The 22,293-nt window shown below is 34.8% G+C and overlaps 1 protein-coding gene across 2 annotated transcripts in view; it reads right to left on the bottom strand.

Annotated features, from left to right (window-relative positions):
• Nucleotides 1–12,195: 12,195 nt before the first annotated feature.
• The window catches only part of LOC135225697 (kynurenine/alpha-aminoadipate aminotransferase, mitochondrial-like), a 153,999-nt gene continuing 143,901 nt past the window's right edge, over nt 12,196–22,293 (bottom strand). For both annotated transcript variants that reach the window (XM_064265052.1, XM_064265051.1), the window contains exons 7-9: nt 19,576–19,625; nt 19,281–19,439; nt 12,196–15,869 (exon numbers count right to left, since the gene is read on the bottom strand). In XM_064265052.1, the coding sequence (XP_064121122.1) occupies nt 15,813–15,869; nt 19,281–19,439; nt 19,576–19,625 (266 nt within the window). In that variant the 3' untranslated portion in view covers nt 12,196–15,812. The remainder of the gene's footprint in view (nt 15,870–19,280; nt 19,440–19,575; nt 19,626–22,293) is intronic.

Raw genomic sequence — 22,293 nt, 5'->3', positions numbered from 1 at the left:
AGCCAGCTATCCCCTTGTGAGAGATAATATTGGTCCCCGTGCAGACAAGCTGCATTTACTCTTTCTCCAGGCCATTTCAACGGCCTCTTGTAAATAAATGTATGTAAAGTAATTAGCTGAGTTTTCTGGCGATCTCTTTCTCTAAAAATAATAATACCAAAACCCCCCTTTTTTAAGGTAAGTCAAAATCCAGTGACCTTGCATTTCCATATAATATTTTCCGTTTACGTATTCGGTTTATACGAGGCCCCGATACGTAAAAATTTATATATGATATCACATTAGAATAAGTCATTCAAAGGAGATAGACCTAGTAGTGAGGTCTATCTCTTAAAAAATTCCATTGTGCTTCATTTCATTTGTCATTTCCCAGGTATAGCTACAGTTGAGGATGGGCCTAGCGACCTCATCGTAAAAGACTTGCAGAGAAACTGACAATGGATCCCCTAGATGCAACCCCTTGCATTCCTTTTAGTGTACCTCCTTATATATTCTCATTCTTCTATCTTACTTTCCACCATCTTCTAACAACTGTTTCACAGTGCAACTGCGAGGTTTTACGCCTGTTACACCTTTCAAATTTGTTAGTACAGTAAATTTCCGTTTCAGGCTTCAGCGCTGAATGACCTCATAGGCCCCAGTGCTTGGCCATTGGCCTAAATTCATTTCAATTCTCTCTCTCTCTCTCTCTCTCTCTCTCAGAGGGAGATATACTCGTAATATTTCTGTGCTGGTGATATGATTATCATGGAGACATTGAGACAGAATTATAGTACCATAAAAGCTGCACATAGATAAGGACTGAAGCGTTGTCGTAACATATAGTTCATTAGGTGGTTTGATTCAGCCGCCTATATAACGATCAAACCACCGAATCATCTCTATAAAGTTCCCTTATCCAACAATGTGCCCAGCTTCTATGGTACTACAGATTCTGAGTGAATGTCTCCATGAAAACGTATCACCTAACAGAAATATCACGAGTTCCTCCCTGTGTGTGTATGGGTGTGTTGTGTGTGTGTGTGTGTGTGTGTGTGTGTGTGAGAGAGAGAGAGAGAGAGAGAGAGAGAGAGAGAGAGAGAGAGATGAATTGAATATAGAATTTAGGCCAAAGGCCAAGCACTGGGACCTACTATAGGTCATTTAGCGCTGAAACGGAAATTGACAGTAAAAGGTGTACCTAACAGGAGTAAAACCCTCGCAGTTGCAAGAATCAATTGTTAGAAGAGGGTGGAAAGTAAGATGGAAGAAAGAGAACATAAAGGGAGGTAGGCTACAGTAAAAGGAACGCATGGGGATTGCATTTAGCGGTCCAAGACACGCTGCAAAGAACCTTAACTAATGCCTACAGTGCATAGCATGAGGTGTACTGACGGCACTACCCCCTACGAGATAGCGAGAGAGAGAGCTCATCTTGCTCATTTACAGATCCCTCTTAACTGTAAATATTCAAAACGTTACTTGAGCGATCGCTACCATCTTATATAAGGTAAGGTGATCATGATGTTTTTTTGTCATTGAAAAACTAAAACTAACACTGCCCTTACCATTCATGAAGCAACATTCAAGTTTCTCTCACCCTATTTAACCTAAATTTCAAAGGAATTGAAAACTGAAGTCGCTCTGCACAAACTTATGACAAATTTACCAAACAGGAAATTTATTAAGAGGACTGTTAACCAACTTCCCTGCCTATCAATATCCTTCGTATCAATCGTAAATTTGTGCTAATCTGACTGAAAGGGTCTATCGTCATTAAGCGGTTTCTCAATACTTACTGTTATTTACGCTTTTTCACAGTCCTACAAACCTTCTTGAATTTCTTACATTGAATCTAAATCAAGGTAGGCTATAATTCAATGGTTACCAGTGATTGAACAAGTATTAAAATTATCTACGGACGAAACACCACTCGATGGCAGAGAGCGGTGGAGCCTGGCGGGAAGGCATGAGGGGAGTCGGGGACGTGTAGCTTGACGATACTGACGATGGTAAGGCGGGAAATTTGGTTTTATGTTCTTGGAAGATAATTTCGCAAATTATGCCGTGCAAAGCTGTTTATCATTTCCTTAGTTATATATACTATACAGTGTGAGAAGTACGGTGTGCAACTATGTATAGTTTGGTCAACATTTTCGTTTTTTTTTATTCCAATTTTAGATCTTCCAGTCACAGTGAAAACTGGGGACAGCAGTAGACGGGGACAGGTCATTAAAAACGGGTTTCCGGGGACGTCTGGTCACCCTAACTTAAGGATAAGAAGTGTTTGCCCACTTTAAGAATACTATAAATTTGCCTGGAGAGAACTTAAAACCCCCAGTTCATATTCTTAGTCCCTCATTATGTAGCTGATCAGTATCATTGACTCATATACCTAATCTATTAATATCAGAACTGTTGTCATACACAGGCACATTATGGTTGACCTGTTAGTATCCCATGTCATTTGAAATATTCTTTTCCACGAGTTTGAGTGGAGTTGAATATACAATTTAGGCCAAAGGCCAAGCACTGGGACTTAAGATGTTATTCAGCGCTGAAATGGAAATTGACAGTAAAAGGTTTGAAAGGTGTAACATGAAGAAAATCTTGCAGTTGCACTAGGAATCAAGTGTTAGGAGAGGGTGGAAAGTAAGATGAAGAAAGAGAATACGAAAGGAGGTACAGTATAAGGAACGAAAGTAGTTGCAGCTAGGGGCCGAAGGTACGCTGCGACGAACCTTAAGTAATGCCTACAGTGCACCGTATGAAGTCCACTAACGGTACTACCCGCCTTCGGGGTCTATCGGTTTTTAGGCATTTTCACTTTCGCTTTTTATACCTGCAACATGGCTTTTCCAAGTAAGATGTGTGTCAGAGATTAAGCATTGAAATTTTGTCTGTTTGCATTTGTGTATTAGGTGGTCTCTCGCCTTTAATCCAGTTTTGTGATTTTTCCTCATGCCTGACATTTTCATAAATCATAAATGCTCTTATAATTACATTTATTTATTATGTGCCTTTTACAGATACTGCAATAAAACTCATAAATCCAGAATCAGCCGGAATTCTTAAGTGTGTGTCTAAACAGTTTTGCGATTGGATTTGTTGATATTTTTTTTATCAACGTACACTTAAAACTGATCATCCGCATTCATGAAGTGTGGCTGATTTAATTGAAGAAACTTAGGCTGCCAAGTGAAGCAGTGGGGCACTTTCGGCAATTCGGTGCTTGGGAGAGTGAAAAGAGGGAGTTGGAGTTGCTGAACGACAACATAAAGATCCAAAATAAGGAAATAAAGTACAAGGCTTTTTAAGAGGCAACAATTTGAGCTGTTGGACAGCAAGGGTGTGAGAATGGGGGGAAAGTAAAGGGCTACAAAAATGAGTGCAGCTAGGGGCCAAAGGGACACTGCGAACACCTTTTAATAATGCCTATACAGTGAGTGCACCATGTGAGGCGCACTGACAGCACTACCCTCTATGGGTCAAGTTAGTTAAGAGTATCTTCTGACAAGGTTACGGCAGAAGAGGGGAATAACAATAACAATGGGATTTGTGGATTTTTCATATGTATTGAAGACTAAAGGGAACTCATAATTTCAGGATGCAGTTTTATCCTGCAACCCTAAACAATCATAATTACTGTACCTATTACATCCTATAATAATTATGAAATTAACTACAGAAGGATTCCTTGGTTTAGTGATTATTTCGTTCAACTAAAAGCTTTAGAATTTTCTGTTCGCATTTTCTCCTATTCAAAAGACGTCAACCAAATCACCGTCACTTTCTTCAGAGTTATGGCTTTTTTCACTTCCTCCCTTGGCAAGTTTTCCTAAAAACTAGGCCAGATGATTACATTCAAGTCACCAGTCCATTTAGCCTTCAGATAAGCGCCGCATCATGTCACGTGAATATATGGGAAGCTGAGAATAAATAATAATAACATTTCAGCAATAGCAATTTGTTTGTACGGTGTTTTACGTTGCATGGAACCAGTGCTTATTCAGCAATGGGACCATTGGCTGTACGTGACTTCCGAAACAAGTCGAGAGTGAACTTCCATCACCAGAAATGCACATCTCTGACCCCTCAATTGAACTTGCGGCCACCGAGATGGCAGGCCAAGACCAAACCGACCACACCACTGAGGCGCTAATGGCGATTTAGTTCACTACATAAGGGAAGATTTTCAATACACTACATACATTAGAGGTTTTTAGGAGACTGACTCACAACTAAAAAGTGAGCAACAAACCCATAGCTCACTCAGTCTGACTTATTACCATTAATTTGTACAAAGTTGACAGGTTTATATTCATATAAGGAACATTTATGTTGTTCTCATCTTCTTAATTACAATACAAACGATGTGAAAGTACTGTGGCATAGTTGTATCAGACTACTTTTTATAAATGTACAGTAATAATTCTAAAACCACCAAGGATGTGCAATTATTCCGCATTTTAAGTAGACACGGTCTATGTCCATTGTTCTTCAATTTTCAAAAAACCTTATTCTGAAAAGTATGATACATTTTTTCCACTGAAAATCTGACATTAACTGGATAACAATGAGTAAAGTATTAGTAATATTACTTTCAGCAACAAGAGGTGATTAGGTCCTGAAATATTTTCTATTCAGTACTTCAAAATTCTGTTTATAAAAAAAATTGCTTCCTCAGTTTGGCAATTCTTATTTGGTCAAATAATTATTCCAAATCCACCCACACAAAGAATTCTTCATATCATCAAAATACTATAAGACAAGAATAAATCAGTGATTAATGACATCAAGTGATTACACCTTACATCATTAAAATGTTTAACAAGAAGAAAGGAAATGCCAAAGCTGTTCCAGAAGCTGGACAGAGGAGATGGAAGAATACAAGAAACCAGTGAATTCAATTGGATGTCCATGAGATGTCAAAGAATCTACAAGTCCTCACAACATTTCATAAAAAAAAAAAAATGATCTACATGCCTGGATTTCATCTTTCAAATAAATAGCCAAAGAGTCTCTCGTACTGCATAATACATTCTGTGACAATAACATCCACAGCAGCTTCTTCATAAAATAACTGATGGCTCACAGTTAATACTGTGAACTGTTAAGGAAAAAATTCAATGACTGATATTATTTTGTGACATTTTATTATTATAGAACAAGTATATTTACAATATAATAGCACATTCTCAGCAAAGAGAAAAAAATGAGATGAAGTTTGATGCATCTGACCGAACTCTGAGACTAATACAGTAGTAGTAAACCATTCACAGTAACATTAGCTTAGCATTCAATGTGATTCCTGGATCTAATCAATGCTGCGATCAATTTTTAAATCTTTTCTTAAATCTAGAAAGAAAATCTTTATTATGCCATTGTGACATGAGTACAAGCCAAAATAAACCAGTTACAGCCACTGTATCACATTTAAACAGTGCAGAGAGTAGTTCACTGGTCTACTTTCTAAACCATTCTGCAAAGTGTAGACAGACCCTAGTTCAATTATTTCAATGTTAGCCAGCTTAATTGAGACAAATGGTATGATAAAACAGGTGAATGCTCATAGTATTTCTTATGCTTCGAGTTTTATCATAACATCTTTGTTACAGTTACACAGAGAAACACCTTTTACACACATTTCTGACCACAGGTTGGGGCGAGTTGTATGAAAATGTTATTACAGTACTAGGTTACAGTGTGCCTAATTTCTGAACTACCCAGTCTCAAGCCACAGATATGCCACATAACAAGCCCTTACTATACTTTATGTTGACCAGAAAGGGCATGAAACAAAAATTTAATTGATGACGTCAGTTCTTTGCCACAAAAGTGAAATGCGTCTTCACATCTGTGTGACTGTATTAATTTCCTAAGAACCTTCCTTACCCATCAGAACTATTGTAAAAGTTCAGATGCATTGATTTACAATGAATCTAAATGAAAGCTCCAGCATAACTAATGGAGCATGAGAACCTAGAATTTTTCTCATTTACAGCAGTACACTGATGACACTAAGCTAGAATAAGCTATAGAATCATCAACATATCTCGAAGATCACTATAACTAATCACTCCATCATAGTTATCATCTCCATTTCAAACAAAATAATAAGAGCTTTATTGCTTCACCTGTTTGTATTAACATAAGGTCCAAAACCTGGAAAGACTTAAATAGGGATCCAACAAGTTATGCTCACACTACACTGGAATTCCAGATATGAGGTCCAGACACTGAAAAGTCAGCCTACATTTCAAAAAAATTAGATACAGTAACTAAAAAGAAGTTACAAGGAAAGTTTCGGACATGAGGTTGGCAATGGTAAACTTAAAGGGGACTATTTTCACAGACATGAGGTCTAGTAAATAATAAAAGATGCTATAAGAACACACTACTAACCACTCAAATGAAAATACACTATACAGAATCATTTATGCAATGGTCATTACGTAGTTGGGATTATGTTGTACTTTATCCCCAAAGGAGAAACTTGTACCATTTACAGACCTCCCTGTTTCACTGTAACTTTCTCATTAATTCACTCAAACAGATCCTGAATTATACCATGTAAGGAAATGAATAATGATGTTTGTGTTGAAAATAAACAACACTGAAGGCACACATCATGGATTCAGCACTAAGTTTATTGGAAAGAGTTCTGTAAACCCTAACATCTGTAGTAGTTTTAAATTAATTCAAAAAGTCCACCAAGTCAATACAGTACTTGAAACAGTAATGAGGTTCAAAGAACTTCTTCTCAAAAAGCTGAAGAAACTGGCAACCAAACTAAGTAGTTAGAGGGCACAGAGAAAGAATGAAAATTGAAAGGCAAGCACGCACTGTGCATTGGGGGTGCTGAAGTTATGCACAGAACCTTTAGCACTGTCTACTGGCCATCTCATAAGGAACATGAATAGGGAGCACACTCTATGAGGAATATCTTGGGTAACGAGGAGGCAAGGCAAAAATTTGATTTATAACACCATAAGCAAGGACCAATTACATAAGCCTGATGTTCTTATCTTGCTACTATTACCAAGCAATTGACCGAATGCCTGTTAACAACTTCTTGAATTTTGGAAGAGATCCCACACAGTACAGATACTAAAAGACTGGACTCTGGTAATGAAGATTCTCAAAACTATAAGGAAGTTGCCTGAACTGAATTGAATATAGAATTTAGGCCAAAGGTCAAGGCACCGGAACTAATAAGGTCATTTAGTGCTGAAACGGAAATTGACAGTAAAAAGTTAGAAAGGTGTAACAGGAGGAAAACCTCGCAGTTGTACTATGAATCAATTGTTAGGAGAGGGTGGAAATTAAGATGGAAGAAAGGACATGAAAGGAGGTACAGTAAAAGGAACAAAAGGGGTTGCAGCTAGGGTCCAAGGACACGCTGCAAAGAACCTTAAGTAATGCCAAAAGTGCACTGCATGAGGTGCATTGGTGGCACTACTCCCCATAGGTTGCCTGGCCAATAACCCAAGAATAAACTTTGAAAAAAATTTTCTACTTTTATACAGGTTAAAATTATTCTGGAAAGAACACAGACTGTAGCACCTAAGACAACTCACCTTGCTCTTGATATTGCAGGCTTCTTGTGAAAGAATAACAAAACCTCTTTCTATAAACCTCCATGACTTAACTTATTTAAATTATTCGAGTTTTCTAATTATGCTTCAGTACCATAAAAAAAATCCCCCAAATTTCAAAATAATTTCTCATGAGCAACTGGTAAGAAAGGTACAGCAGATAAAAGTTCTTCTGTATGTTGTACAACACAGAAACCATTCCTACAAGTCACTTAAAGTGAAGCGAGGGGTACAAATACATCAACTGTTGACCTACAATAGGCAAGGAAATAGTGTTCGGCAATCTGGTGATAACCAGCTTCAAAATGATTCCTAGTCTCAAACAATTCCTGGTGTCAAAATCTATTTTTTGAAAGTCATGACATGCATAAAAGGCACTCTTTATATCTTTATACTGTTTCTTCAAATAGTATTTGAAGTTTTCATGTAACTCATAAGAGGGGTCTAGTACTGAAAATGTTTATGTTTATTCAAGAAAAATCTTTTATATAACTTAGCACATCAGATGCAAAAAGGAACTACCACTTGTATTCACATACATGTAAACTAAATGCACTCAACAATTATAACCTAAAAATAACTACAATTGCTCTGTAATTTAGAGAACAACATATCAAAATTTACATGCACAGGATACTCAGATTTTGAAAAATACACTAAAATAAAACATTGTACTACTGATAAGGAACACTGAATTAAAAACGAGCACACAGCATCAAGCAATTTTCAGCAAAGGAAAAGACAAAACACAACAAAATTTTTACTTGGTATATCAAAAGTATGGTACTCAACATCACTTTGTAACATGAAGTTACACCATAAGTAACGTAAGTTTAACCACCACACTTAAACCCACATTCAAAAGAAGCATTCTTGAGACAACATTGTGAAAGTGGAGGTTCCGTGACTAAATCTCGCATACCGTGTTATATAGTATACATGCGATTAAAAATTCCAATACATATGGCTGCATATTTAAAATTACGTATGTTTAAAAAATCTAAGGAAATGAAAAGCATAACATCTGATGTAAGATCAACAAACCCAAAAACTACCAGCAGTTATGTATGTATATTATCTTAAATCAATCACTGATTACTGTTGCCTCCCATACAAACTAAAGAACTAACCTGACAAAGAAAAAAAAAATGATAAAATATGGAGTCATTCCTGAGGGATACAATACTAAATCTTAAGAGAAATTAAAACTTAAATATTCTAGCATTAATAGTACAGTATAAGATGACCACAGCATTCTCATGATCATCACATAAAAAACTGCACTAAAAATTTCATTAAACAACTAAATTTCCTATAAAACATGTCTGTATCCAGATTTTAAGAAAATATCAGCTACTTTATATATTAAACAAAAAAATTCATACTTCTACTAACATAAACCATTTGCAGAGCAACACTGCCAAAACTTATAATATGGCTATTTCATTTCCAGGATTCCTGCTAAAACACTACTTAATTCTTCCTGCATACCAATACGTACACACATCAACATTAGTTCATTCATCTATTCAGAGAACTACTGTATAAGGTAAGTCTGAAGAGAAAATATTTCAATGAAGCTGGTTTATACATACATTGATAAGCAAAAATCTCAGATTTTGGCTTGATAGAAAGGTTTGAAAGTAATTATCTACTATCCTAGCTCTCCAGCATCTGAATGTTCAGATTTGTGTCTCTACTGATTACACTATTGCTCTATATATTATTATTGCTCTTACTGATCTTCAAAACTTAAACCAATCATGTAAATACTTCAGTGCAAAAATGTTTGTATAAAATGGTATAAAAATCTTGTACTGTAAATGAAACCTGAGATAGTAGCACATGTCACACACTTTACAACCTATTTCCAACAAAGTCACTTGAAAAAGGATAATCCACACTAGTGTAACTTACTTTACAATGTGCTTATATATAACACCACAACCTTTTCAAGCCCAACTTCTAGTACACATCAGAACAAAGATCCACCATAATATTTCTATGATATTCAGACTGGGGAAGGAAGAACATTTTTGCACTTTGCTGAAAAGAAGGAAACTCATTTAAGTAGATTTCTTGCATTTGGAGATAAGGCTTTGTGGTGGAAAGTGTATCCAAGTATGAGGAAAGTGTATCCTAAGTGTGAAGAATTTGTGAACTTAATAGGCTACTGATCAGGCAAAAGGTGACCGGTAGATTATGTCTATTGGTCTATCTATCTATCTATCCAGACCCGGACCTCGATTGTATTAGAACTCAAAATAATCAGATTTCAACAGAAAATTTTGAGTAAATGTTGCATCTGAGCTCAACCAGTTGCCGCTAATAGGCATGGTTCCCATGCTCATTTGGTGAGGAAAACGGAAAGAATCACAATTGAATTTAAGATTATTGAGAATTATAATGTGAGAGGCATTCTGTGACAACCTTAAAATGCTGTAGAATTTTAATGATAGGTTAACCCTTGAAGTGTCGATGGTTGTATCAATAGTTGGTTACAGTCACTACTATCACAAACTATCAACACTGTAAACAAAACATTTGTAAGCTATAACGGTAAAATACGTAGGTTATTCACGTGATCACTAGTGATACAACTTTTGACACTGTAAACAAAACAACTAATTACAGCAATTACCGTGAATAATTACCATAATTAGACGTTAGGATGAGCGAGTTCATACTTGTTACAAAAGTATCCGCAGTGTTACTAGAGTATGATCTCTATCTGTAATTCTAAAAACCGAAAAGCTCTATAAGCCTAAACATAAATATTTTCTGGAGAAAATTATACTTTGAAAAAGTTAAGCGTATACACGTATTAACATTGTCATCGTATGCCATTTGCATTCGATATTGTTTGTATTCTCAAAATCTCGGCTGATTGAGCTATCGATATCTTCATTGCCATTACACTTGGCTGGTAGAAGATATGTAATTTTTATCCTTTCTTGTAAATTAACAAAGTTGGGTTTAAAAGTGGCACAATACTTGATTGTATAAGCGTTAAGTGTGATTTCGCTAGTTTTGCACATCAATTTCGCCTGCGCTTTTTTTCCTTTTTGTAGTGACAGCAAATGATGTCGGCAATCAGCAGTCTCTCGATTTTGTTGCTTATGTCTGTACTACAAGTTTACAATCACTTCATCCAAAATTTAAAAAACCGCAAAGGTCGATAATATTTTTGTATTGAGAATAATTTTCATTTTAATAAAATCCTTGTTTTACTGTATCTAATCATATTGCATGCATTATTACGATATTATTGAATTATAATACGAACAGAGTAATCTGCCATTTGCATTCTGGTTTTGTTTACATTCTTAAAATATCAGATGATTTCATTTTACGATATGATCACTGTCTTCAGATGCTGAATGGAACTTAATTTACGAAAGAAAGCTGGGTTTAAGAATTGCAGGTACTTTATTTATAAACGTAGTATATTTAAAAAAGTCTACATGTGTTTTTTGTCAGTTTCAGACAGTGCTTTTGCCTGCCAGAACATTTTGCAGTCTGCTCATTATTCGTAATTCCCAGACGTGCTTGACTTACAAAAGTTACGATGCTCATAATTCGTAGTTCCTAGTCGTGCTGGACTTCGAGCCTTGTTTACTTAAGGACAATACTTTCTTGGTAGTATTTTATAACCAAATTATGTAAAGGGTTTTGCGATATCGATAGCTCCCCAGTTATCCTTAATATCGGGATTCTTTCCAATTTAAAGGAATACACTTATATGGATCTACTCTGCCGAATAATGAAGCAAAAGCGCCTATGAAAAGTGACCCTATTTTACAAGGATATTTTATGAAAAAAATTTAATATGACACATATTAAAAGCTATTTTAAAGTTATTCTGTATACAGTATTCCAGTAGACTGTATGATGGTTTGTTTATGTCTGTTTACAGCTGCTCACGGCCACTAGCTAGCGACTTAACTTAGGGATTTCTTTGAAGTTTATGATAACAGACATCATTTTGGTTTATTTTTAATATTTTATTAATTTCCTGTAAGAATTAGACTTGAATTTCAATGTTTTATTATTAGCAACAATACGTAATTATGGTAATTATGCCTACCCCTTACAGTACATACTATGTACCTAGCCTAGCCTATGGCTTTCAGTCAACCTTCATATTATGGCCGAATTGAGCGTATGTAGGGCAATTATTTTATTACAGTATATATTTAAAAATGAAAAAAGTGCATTGAATGGTATGTTATTTAACACTGAACTTATTTAATTGTAATTTATGTGTAGTTATGGGTAATATTTTGTATAAAAAGGCAAGGGTAGGTTAATAACTGGTGGTCAAGAGCGGTTTAATCCATTTTCAGTTATTTCTTATGGAAAAATTAATTCAGATCTCGACAAAATCGCATCTCGTTGCTTCTTCTGTAACGAATTAATATCGAAGTCCGAGGTTCTACTGTATAGTGTGTGGTGTGTGTGTGTGTGTAATATATATATATATAATATATAAGATATATATATATATATATATATATATATATATATATATATATATAGATATATATATATATATATATATATATATATTATATATATATATATATATCTATGTAGTGTGTGTGTTGTGTGTTGTGTGTGTGTGTGTGTGTGTGTGTGTAATGCAAGCACAATATACTACATACATAGTATTAAGTAAAATCTCTAAGGAACATTATTGTTTTTATCAATTATTTTATCAAACCACTGACTCTGAAGCACAACATAGTATTATTAACAACAACACAAAATTAAATCATATCAGTTCTAAATTAGTATCTCATCATACTGTCATTGCTCAATTCTAATGTCTGACTGATGATACACTAGTTTAATCATACCACTCAGGCCCTGGACATCTAAGTTTACACGTATGAAGATTCCAAGAAACAGAAGGTTATGTAATATTTTGTTTACTCAACATCACCTGAAGGCTCCATCAATTACTAAATATATCACCAAAGCACTTTTTGAATTAGATTCTTAAATACTTATTAGCATGAAAAAAATATTTAAAACAGTACCCAAATAACGTAAGTCTACAAAAATGCACCATCAATAGGTTAGAAAGATCACTTTTTACCATTAAAAATTTTCCTTCAATATCAAATACTACAACAGCCTCCCAAAACTGAAATTATAATTTGTAATTTCTGCCACCTTTACCTAAGAAAATTTTAGCTTTAATGGGCAACATTTTTCCAATGTCCCTCCCTATATAAATTACCAATTATAGTTTTTTCTATCTTTTTTTAAAGTTTTGTTAACTCTGAATTGCATATTAAATCTTCAAAGTCATTATATCTAACTCTTGATTCTTGTCAAAATTTAGTTTTATTGTTTTTATTTAATTAAAAACTTTAAAATATTTATGAATAGAAGCTAAGACTATAACTATTCCAACAATTCATAGAATATAGCAAAGAAAACTCTACAGTTGTCTTTCAAACACGGCATCAGTTGCACAAGTGGATTTTAGCAAAAGAATGCAAGACCTGTTTTAAATAGCCTCTCTTAAAAATTCAAATGCAGTAAGTAATTTGTTATTAGTCAGTCAACCAGTCTCTTTTTCAGTGTGTTTTAGTTATCAAATGGTTTAACCAGATAAAAATTGGACTTACTTGATAGATAAAATTAGCTTATTACATTTACAAAAAAACCAAGAATGGTATCCAAAGTAGTACAGATTGTAGATTTAGATAGGAGTTTCAAATTTAATTTTTTAAGGAAATGTGCTCTCGAACACAGAGTAAATTTACAAAGTTTATGATCTACAAAAAAGATATTATTCCATACTCTACTACACATTGGTGGAATATTATGAGGATATGGCAATCAACATCCATGAGTTAGTTGTTTAAGTGACCAGAATGACACTGTTTATACCGATGATGGTCAATAGTACCACTAAGAATGTTTTGGTTGATGGCAAATTACCCTATCTCTGAGCACCGAAATTCCTTTGATAAAGTGTAATCATTAACGATCTTTCAAATGAAATTTGTTATTTCCTCGAATAAGTTTACTAATCCAATATCCCTTGCAAAAACTCATGTAATTTTTAAGATTATGATATACAACAATAAAATAGAATATAAAAACTTATCATTTACAGGCACTTATATCACTTTCCTTTTCTTATCCCAAGCTGGAGCTTCTACATAACACACACTATACTTTCATTCCAGTACCAGGCATCAAAACCTTGATGTTATCTATCTTATTTCATTACACATGAATCCCCAAATTAAACATTTTAATATTTATATTCATGCACCAGCACAAAAACCTCTACTGCAATAAGACATACAGTATAAACACAAACTCTTAGCTAAATACAGTACGTATACATACACTACCACTACTATGAACAATATAGTATAATACTCTGATATATAATATAATGCTATGATATGTCTCACAATTAGGTAATTCACTTTTCTGAATTGGAAATTAATGCAAGTTACTGTACTTGTTTACTTTTAATAATGTACAAATACTGCAACACCAACTATGCACCATATCTGCACAATCATAAAGATGATGCTAAACTTTTTGTATGATTTTGAGAAGTTCTAAAAAATTAATTTATAAAATACTTTAAAAGCATAAATGTAAAAATTATGATAAAAATTATGATAAGTACAAATTAAATGAACTGACTTTGCTATCCCTGACAGATTATTTGGCAGTGAAAGGAAGGAGCAACTCAATTGCTCTACATACTTGATGGCAAACGAGATCATAAGAAATCCTAATTTTTTCATAATATTGAGGATTGGGATTCTGGAAATTTAAAAAAATAAATTACAATAAAAAAAGCTGACCAGATTTAAAAAAAAGAATGCTTTCATTACTGAATATGGCACCAAATGCTCAAAGGTATATTCTATGATACTGTCTCCTAATCTAAAGTCCTAGATGATAAATAAAAAAACTACTCTAAAAAGTGGGACACAATCCCTCATAATGACAAATGAATAAGATGAAGATGTGTTAAAAATACTTTTGATGTAAATAAATAACATGTAAGAAGCACATTACAACAATTCCCTACACTAACCTTCACTAACTATAAGATGTATGCTAGATCTATAAATCACTATAAAGCTGTCATACCCAATGGCTTAAAAAAATAACCAATTTATATAATGTGTACAAGAAATCATAATCCCTGCAAAAGATCAAGTGAACGTTCTGAATTTCAGCTGTGATGTCATAACACTGAGGCAGGAACATTATTGATTAGTTTTGATTATCTGTTGGATATTTTTGAGCCTCCAAGATACTCTGAGAACTATTAAAACAACAATGAAAATCTGAGGTGAAACAACAGATTAGCATTGTGAAACAATTCCTAATTTCACTTCCTTTTTTGTATTTTCTTATTAGATACTTTCTTAACCTTTTTGAATACATGCAGAGCCAAGATCAACAGTTTTTACACTCCATGCTGGATGGCAGAACATCACCAGAGGAAAAAAGAAATGCCAGTAGACACAAAAAACAAGGAAAAGGTGAAAAACAATATTGTTCAAACAATTCATTAACCTAATATGACAAAAAAGATCTCTTTCTATTGAATTTCTATGTGTACTACTGAAGATCAACCCTAGATTTCTAGGCGTCTAAAAGGTGAGTATCTTATTTACATGAAATATCAAATGAAGGAGGATGATATATTATGCCTAATACAGTACACAGACGGGTTAGGTAAAGTAAAAGCAGGTAAAACTTATCATGTTTCACAATATGTCAAATGTTGGTAATTGCATAATTTCAAAAATTTTCTTGATTAAAAGTCATTGTTTAGCATATTTTCCCAAATTTACAGCAATATTTTCCTAAATGTAAATATCTAAAATAAAACTTCACTACTCCAAAGTTCAATTCAAATGTGAGATTACCTTGCAATGTTAAATTTACTTTCCAGTATTTTCCTTGACTAGAAAAAAATAAAGTTCAATATATTGCAATCAAGGTACTGTACAGCATTGACAAAACATAACATACAACTTCTGTTCCTTCTGATAAGCCTTCATAGACAATGTAAAGTTTCTAATACATTATGCAACATGCAACATCTACACTTCTAGGATACAGCACTGTACTTGTCATTAGCTTCTGTCTCAGAGTCTACACAATCTCAATATGTAAGAGATTTCACAGCCAAATGCCAATGAGTAAAGTCTGTGAAGAGAGAAAGCAACAGGATTCTCAAGTCTGCTGAAGAGTTATCTCCTCACGAATTAATTCTGCTAAGTTCATCAACCCCTGGAATGAATCAAGGATAAAAACACAAAATAAAACATTATCTTGATGCTACTTGCTTTTGAGTTTATAACCTAAAGGGAAACACACAGCTATCCATTTTTGGATAGCATATACTGTAAGCAAAATTTTAAATGGAATTTTCTCAATAGTTCAAGAGCAATTTTAAATAAAAAAAAAAAATAGCTCACTGAATTAATTAAAATCACACAAATATATCATAATTGTTGGTTTAATCACAATGCAAAGATCATTTTCTTTTAAGTTATGAATTGAAATGCTTACCGGAAATTTTACTTCTACAAAAGCAAAGCATAAATATTTGAAGGTGAGTGCCGATTCCATAAGGCCCCATTAGAGCCACCTTATGATTGAAGGGATTTGCTTCAAATTTGAAAAAATCATATCACTTTTCAAAAATAATGCCAGAAAAAGCTTCACTCAAAAATCAGTTACACTCTTCGCAAATCAAGATACATAAAGTTTCATCAAATTTGGTTCAGTCTTCTTGGAGTTTTATGGCGATCCAGTTTTATGGCGCTTGTCATAATAGGCCGAGTTTCAGTTAACAGCACCATAAGGTGCTAATAATAGTTATGGCACCGTAACATACCTAACAGAGGTGACATTAACCGGATATCAGTGCAATTAACTGAAGCTCTACGCCATAAGTGCCATAAACCACCTCGTTCCGGTTCATGGCAGTTTTCAGTTATCAGCACCTGCCGAGAACGGAACCCCAAGCAATAACCAGGGACTGCCTGTATTATGCTTATTTTGTAATAACTATGAAACCATTACAGTTAGAAGGCTGATTTTTGCACTGAAACTATTTATAAGAAATATGCCATGAAATTTACAATATAATCAAATGAACAGAACTATGCTCTCTCTTGATTTATACATTACCTAAAATTTGCATTTATGGAGAGCGCCAATGTCACAAGGTCCCAATCTATAAGTAAATGACTTATATCTAATGACTGGTGGTTATTTCCTTCCAACTTTTACCACTGATCCTATGAATAATACTGAAAAAACACAAGTCTTATTTCCGACTTCTTTGAGATCGAAGCATTTACTCTTAAAAACAAAAAAACCAGGAAAATGCAAAAGTGCAATATTTCTGGACTCAAAAATAAGAACATCAACGATATTTAGATTCTGAAGGTTCAGTTATCCCTATAAGGAGTTTTCTCTATAACACTAACACTAGAGAAAATGCAATACAGAAGGAAAACAATTATTCTTTAACAAATTTTATTTTCAAATTCGTTTTCCATGCTTTTTTACAATTTGTCATTCATTATGCCATAAAAATGATGAACAAAGTTATCCACAAACCAATCTAAAATTTCTTTAATACCAATAATATTTCTAGATGTTTATCTATGCATAAAACTATTGAAAACAGTCCATAACTCACTTGGATCTATCCTGAATTTTTCATACAGACTTTTTCACAATTCTTTTTATGATTTGTGGTTCACACTGTTATACAGACGACGACTAAAATTGTCAATAAAAACCAATCTAAAATCTTTTTTTAGCATTATCACCTCAAGATATGTTTATTTAGATATAAAACAGTTGAAAACTGTTAATAACTAAAATTCTATAATTCCTTGAATTTCGGCAGTTGCTGCAGCCCTAAAACACATAAAAGTTCTAAGGTGATAAAAAATTGTAGGAAGATTACCTCATCAACAGATCAAGTCTAGTATAAAAGTGACTCAGTGATAGCATAAGAACTCTGCAAAAACGGATATCTGCTGACTATTTTCTTTTACAAGAAACAACTCAGTGGCATCCTTTGAACCACCTGATAATCACAAGTTCCGTATAATGTCAATCCAAATAACTGTGAGATTACTATCAAGATATTTTTATTCTCATACTGCAATTTCCATAATTTTCTCAGTGCTTATTCTATAGGGAATTCATACTTCAATTCATTAACCTCAGAGCACTTATGTGGACTTAACTGCTAAAACCTGCAAATTCTTTATGTAATCTTTAAACATAGCCCTGCATTTACAATAACTTTTGTGAGGGGGGGGGGGGCAACAAAGATCCCCTCAGAAGACTGTTTAGTGAGTGTGAGCTAAACAGAGGATCAGTGGTAGGTGGAGATTTTCCAACTCTTCTGCATCTACTTGTGGCCATGGTAGTCAAGACTAGTTTAATTTGACATGGCTTTGACTTCCTCATATGCAATGTAACCTCCTCATGTTGAGTGCTTATAGAATGAGATGTAGGCAGTCTCAGGCTTCCCCTACCTTGCCAAAATCTTCTGGCCAATGGAGTTTCTCCCTCAAAGAAATCTGACCTGCTCCTTTGAAACTCTAACCTCATTCCTGTTACTCATCTCCTGCCTCCAGCCCGATTCTCTAGAAGGAAGCAAACAAAGGCTCCCTGGTCAGTGCTACAGAAGTTCCTAGAGACTTCATCAATTTCCAGGACTCCCAACAGGAACTCTGGAGTTTGGTCTAGCATTACACTCTCTCGCAGAGCACCTACCAACTACAGACGGAAAATAGTCATCTATTGCCTCTGAGGGACCTTCCATGGACCAAGCAGAGAGGTAAGAACAGCTAGGAGTAGTTTCAATGTCACAATCTTCATGGTTACAGTGCCAACAAGAGCAGTAAGGATGAAGGGATGTGCATTAGCCCTCAATGGTACTGACAGTCTACTTAGACCCATCTCATGTTCATAGACAACATGAAAAATTTACACAGACCCCAAGCTCAGGATACCTATGCTACTCTTGCACATTCCTGGCAATACCAAGAACACACACACACCACAATACACAAACCAAGAGATGGAAAAACCACAGTGAAAGCTACCAAGACAACTGGGATCATGAATCATTACCACAGAGCAGCAAAGCAGACAAGCTGACACAATGACTGCTGCAGAAAAAGTGAAGGTACAATCAGGTGAGTACATGGGGAATGCATGGGCTTCCCACTCCACACCTTGCTACTGTACTAACTTCAACAACTGAATAAGCTTGCAAAAACAATATTTCTCTTCTATATAAATTACAAAGGATTGTATTTTCATCAGATACATGGTAAAAATCAGATCGGTTGTATTGATGGAATAATAGATATGAAGTTAAGCCTGTGAATTCAACTTTGTGGAACTTTTGTGACCAAAAGAGAGCGTACTTACCACCACAGACCATATTACCTCGTAAGCCATAAAGTATTTGGTATGGAGGGGTACAAAGGAAGTTCAATTCTGATACAGACACTTATGGCACTGCACTATAGTTATTAGTGACATGAGACTTCAAAGATAGTTGAAAAACACTAGAAATATTCTAAAAAGCTGTTAATGACACAGAAAACTTAAAAATACTTCAAAAATACTAAAAATGACCAAAATTCTTACAAAGCTCACCTTATCCATTTTTTCAGGAGTTACAACTGAGAATGCTGCTCTCATGTACTGGCATGGAGATGATGGATCACACATAAATGCTTTGCCTGGCACTAATATAACATCTTTTTTCAGAGCTCTCTCCAGTATCATATCCCATGTGTCAACAACACCTGGAACCTGAAATAAAATACATTGTAATATTAATTGACACTATGTATTCATATCTTTAAATAATGTATTACAATAACTAAGTTATAACAACAGTTATAATAACACTTTCCATTTGGTGTGATAAAAAAACTAAGAGACTGACCTTCAGCCACAAGAACATTCCTCCAGTTGGAACTGCCCACTCACACAAACCTACATGTGAAACAATGTAATTTGTCATATAAATAAAAATACTAATTCTTTTGCTAATAAAAACAACAGGAGACTTATAGTAACAATATTACTGTAAATTAAGGATCTGAAAAATTAATTTGCAACTGTCATATCCAGGAAACATCAAGTTCTTCAACAAGTTTTATATATATACAGTAAAAAAAAACTCTTTAGGGTGCTTTCAGTTTTTATAATTATTTGCATGGAAAAAAAATACTTGGAAATATGATATTTTTACATAAAAGAATAAAGTTTTACATATACGTACCAAGTAATTACATAGCTATTAGTTTCTACTTAACTGGCAGCTTTAGATTTTGAAATTAGGTGGTGCTCTTTTGTTTTTGGTGTAAGTAACTGACCCCGCCTCCTTTTGGAGAAGAATAGATACAACATAGCTGAATAGCTTAATTTGTTTATGCTATATATCCATACGTAGGGGGAGGGAGGGCTCATATCACGTAATTACTTGGCAAGTATATATGAAAATGACAAATTTTTAATCAATTTGTATATTTCATAGCTAACAAACCTTCAGTCTAAACAATATGATAAATCTTCTGGCACCAGCTGGAAACTGGTTAAAAAACAATCAAAGATTGTATATGCAAGGAATCTGCGGCATCTGGCATCTAATGCGTTGAAGAGGTGGATGAACCTGGTGGACTTTGTTGCCTCACCTTCTGGGAGCAGGAGAGATGTTTCATTTTTATAAAAAAAAATGTCAGTTTTATATAAATAACTTATCAAGTAATTGCATAGTTGAATCCCACATCGACAGGGGGTGGGATGCCTGGACATATACTACTCAAAAACATAAAGAAAAAATATGAATTCAATATACAAAATTTGCTAGCACTGGTGATATGCTTGTTGTAACCTTACCTGGTTAGAGCGCTACATCAGAAGGATACAGCCTCTGGTCTGTACTAATCTTGACCTACTTCAGAGGGAGGTTTGCAGTCAAGGAGTATCCAAATGACTGCCAAAGCATTACGAAACAACAAATGCCCTTGCCCTGGATGGAGTACAATAAAATAACCAGATACATATGCTACCTACAAGTTATTAAAAACAGTCCCTATCCATTAAAAAATGACAACTGCAGGCTACTCCAGGTACACAGTAACCCCAGGGTTCCCAGAACTTTATGACCTTAAACAACTGAACTGAGAAACAACTGATTGTTGACGTCACTTGCCGTAACTATCGACAGTTCCATTAAAGTTGTCAAGTTGTTACACCCTTCCGATTCTCAAGGGTGGCTTCCATAAGTAAAAATAAAATACATTTTTGTTCATTCCCCATGCAATGAAGATCTCAAGACAGAATACTAGTTGCCTAAATCAAAGCTGCAGGTTTAGCCGAGGCTGAATAAACCGAATAACCGCCAAGCAAAAGTGACGTTCGGAACTGGAGAAATCACACCTAACGCTCATACAATGAAGTAGTATGTGCATGATTTCAACCAAACTTTGTTAATTTATGAGAAAAGGTATCTGAATTATATTTCTTCTAACAACTAATCGCAATGAAAATATCCATAATACGTACTCAATGAGCCAAGATTTTCAGAATGCATGTCAATGTTTATATTCTGTATGTTGGATACAACATGCAACCAACCTTTACTTAAGTCATCATTATTACGAATAGTACATTTGTACTGTTTAATTTTTGCATATAATCACTTTCCTCCAAAATAAAATGATATTGTTATGATACAATAAAGTTTTGTACATACTTACCTGGCAGATATATACTTAGCTTTAGACTCAGTCGTTCCCGACAGAAATTCAAATTTCGCGGCACACGTTACAGGTAGGTCAGGTGATCTACCGCCCTGCCGCTGGGTGGCAGGACTAGGAACCATTCCCGTTTTCTTATCAGATTTTCTCTTCCACTAGTCTCCTGAGGGGAGGCTGGGTGGGCCATTTAATTGTATATATCGGCCAGGTAAGTATGTAGAAAACTTTATTGTATCATAACAATATCATTTTTGTACATTCAACTTCCCTGTCAGATATATACTTAGCTGATTGGCACCCTTGGTGGTGGGTAAGAGACAGCTAACTACTGAAATAGACAGGAAAACAACATACGTTGTAGGTAACCATAAAAAACCTTGGTTCCTACCTGGTTAGGCGGAAGACTTCATGGCTACTGCCCAGGAGCCTGCTTCGCCTCAAGAGCCTCAGCGAGGTAGTGACCTCATGCTAAGAGTTCTTGTGGATCTGTCAATGGGGTCTTATCCGCTTACTCGACAGAGCCTGAGGATCTTTGTCAATGGGTGCTAATCCACTTAAATGACAAAACACCTAGCCTAATGGCATCATCAAGGAGCACAACACCGATCCCGACCACCTGATCCTAACACCTGGGTTAGTACTAAGATTGAAAGGAGTTATCCCCGAACATCCTTTCAAACAACCCTAAAAACTCAACTCCGAATAATTAAAAAACTAACTGAACTAATTAAAGATCAGTATCAGCTCCCTGTCCCAGCACTGAATCCGCAGATACATATGGACCAAGAGAGAAGCATTTGTCGTACGTAACTCTAACATCCTTCACGTAATGGGATGCAAAGACAGAGTTGCATCTCCAGTACGTTGCAGCTAGAATGTCCTTCATCGACATATTTCTA

Source organism: Macrobrachium nipponense, chromosome 13 (genome assembly GCF_015104395.2).
Source record: "Macrobrachium nipponense isolate FS-2020 chromosome 13, ASM1510439v2, whole genome shotgun sequence".
NCBI lineage: Eukaryota > Metazoa > Arthropoda > Malacostraca > Decapoda > Palaemonidae > Macrobrachium > Macrobrachium nipponense.
Note: the sequence above shows the minus strand (reverse complement) of the source record. Positions and strands in the feature narration are given on the sequence as shown.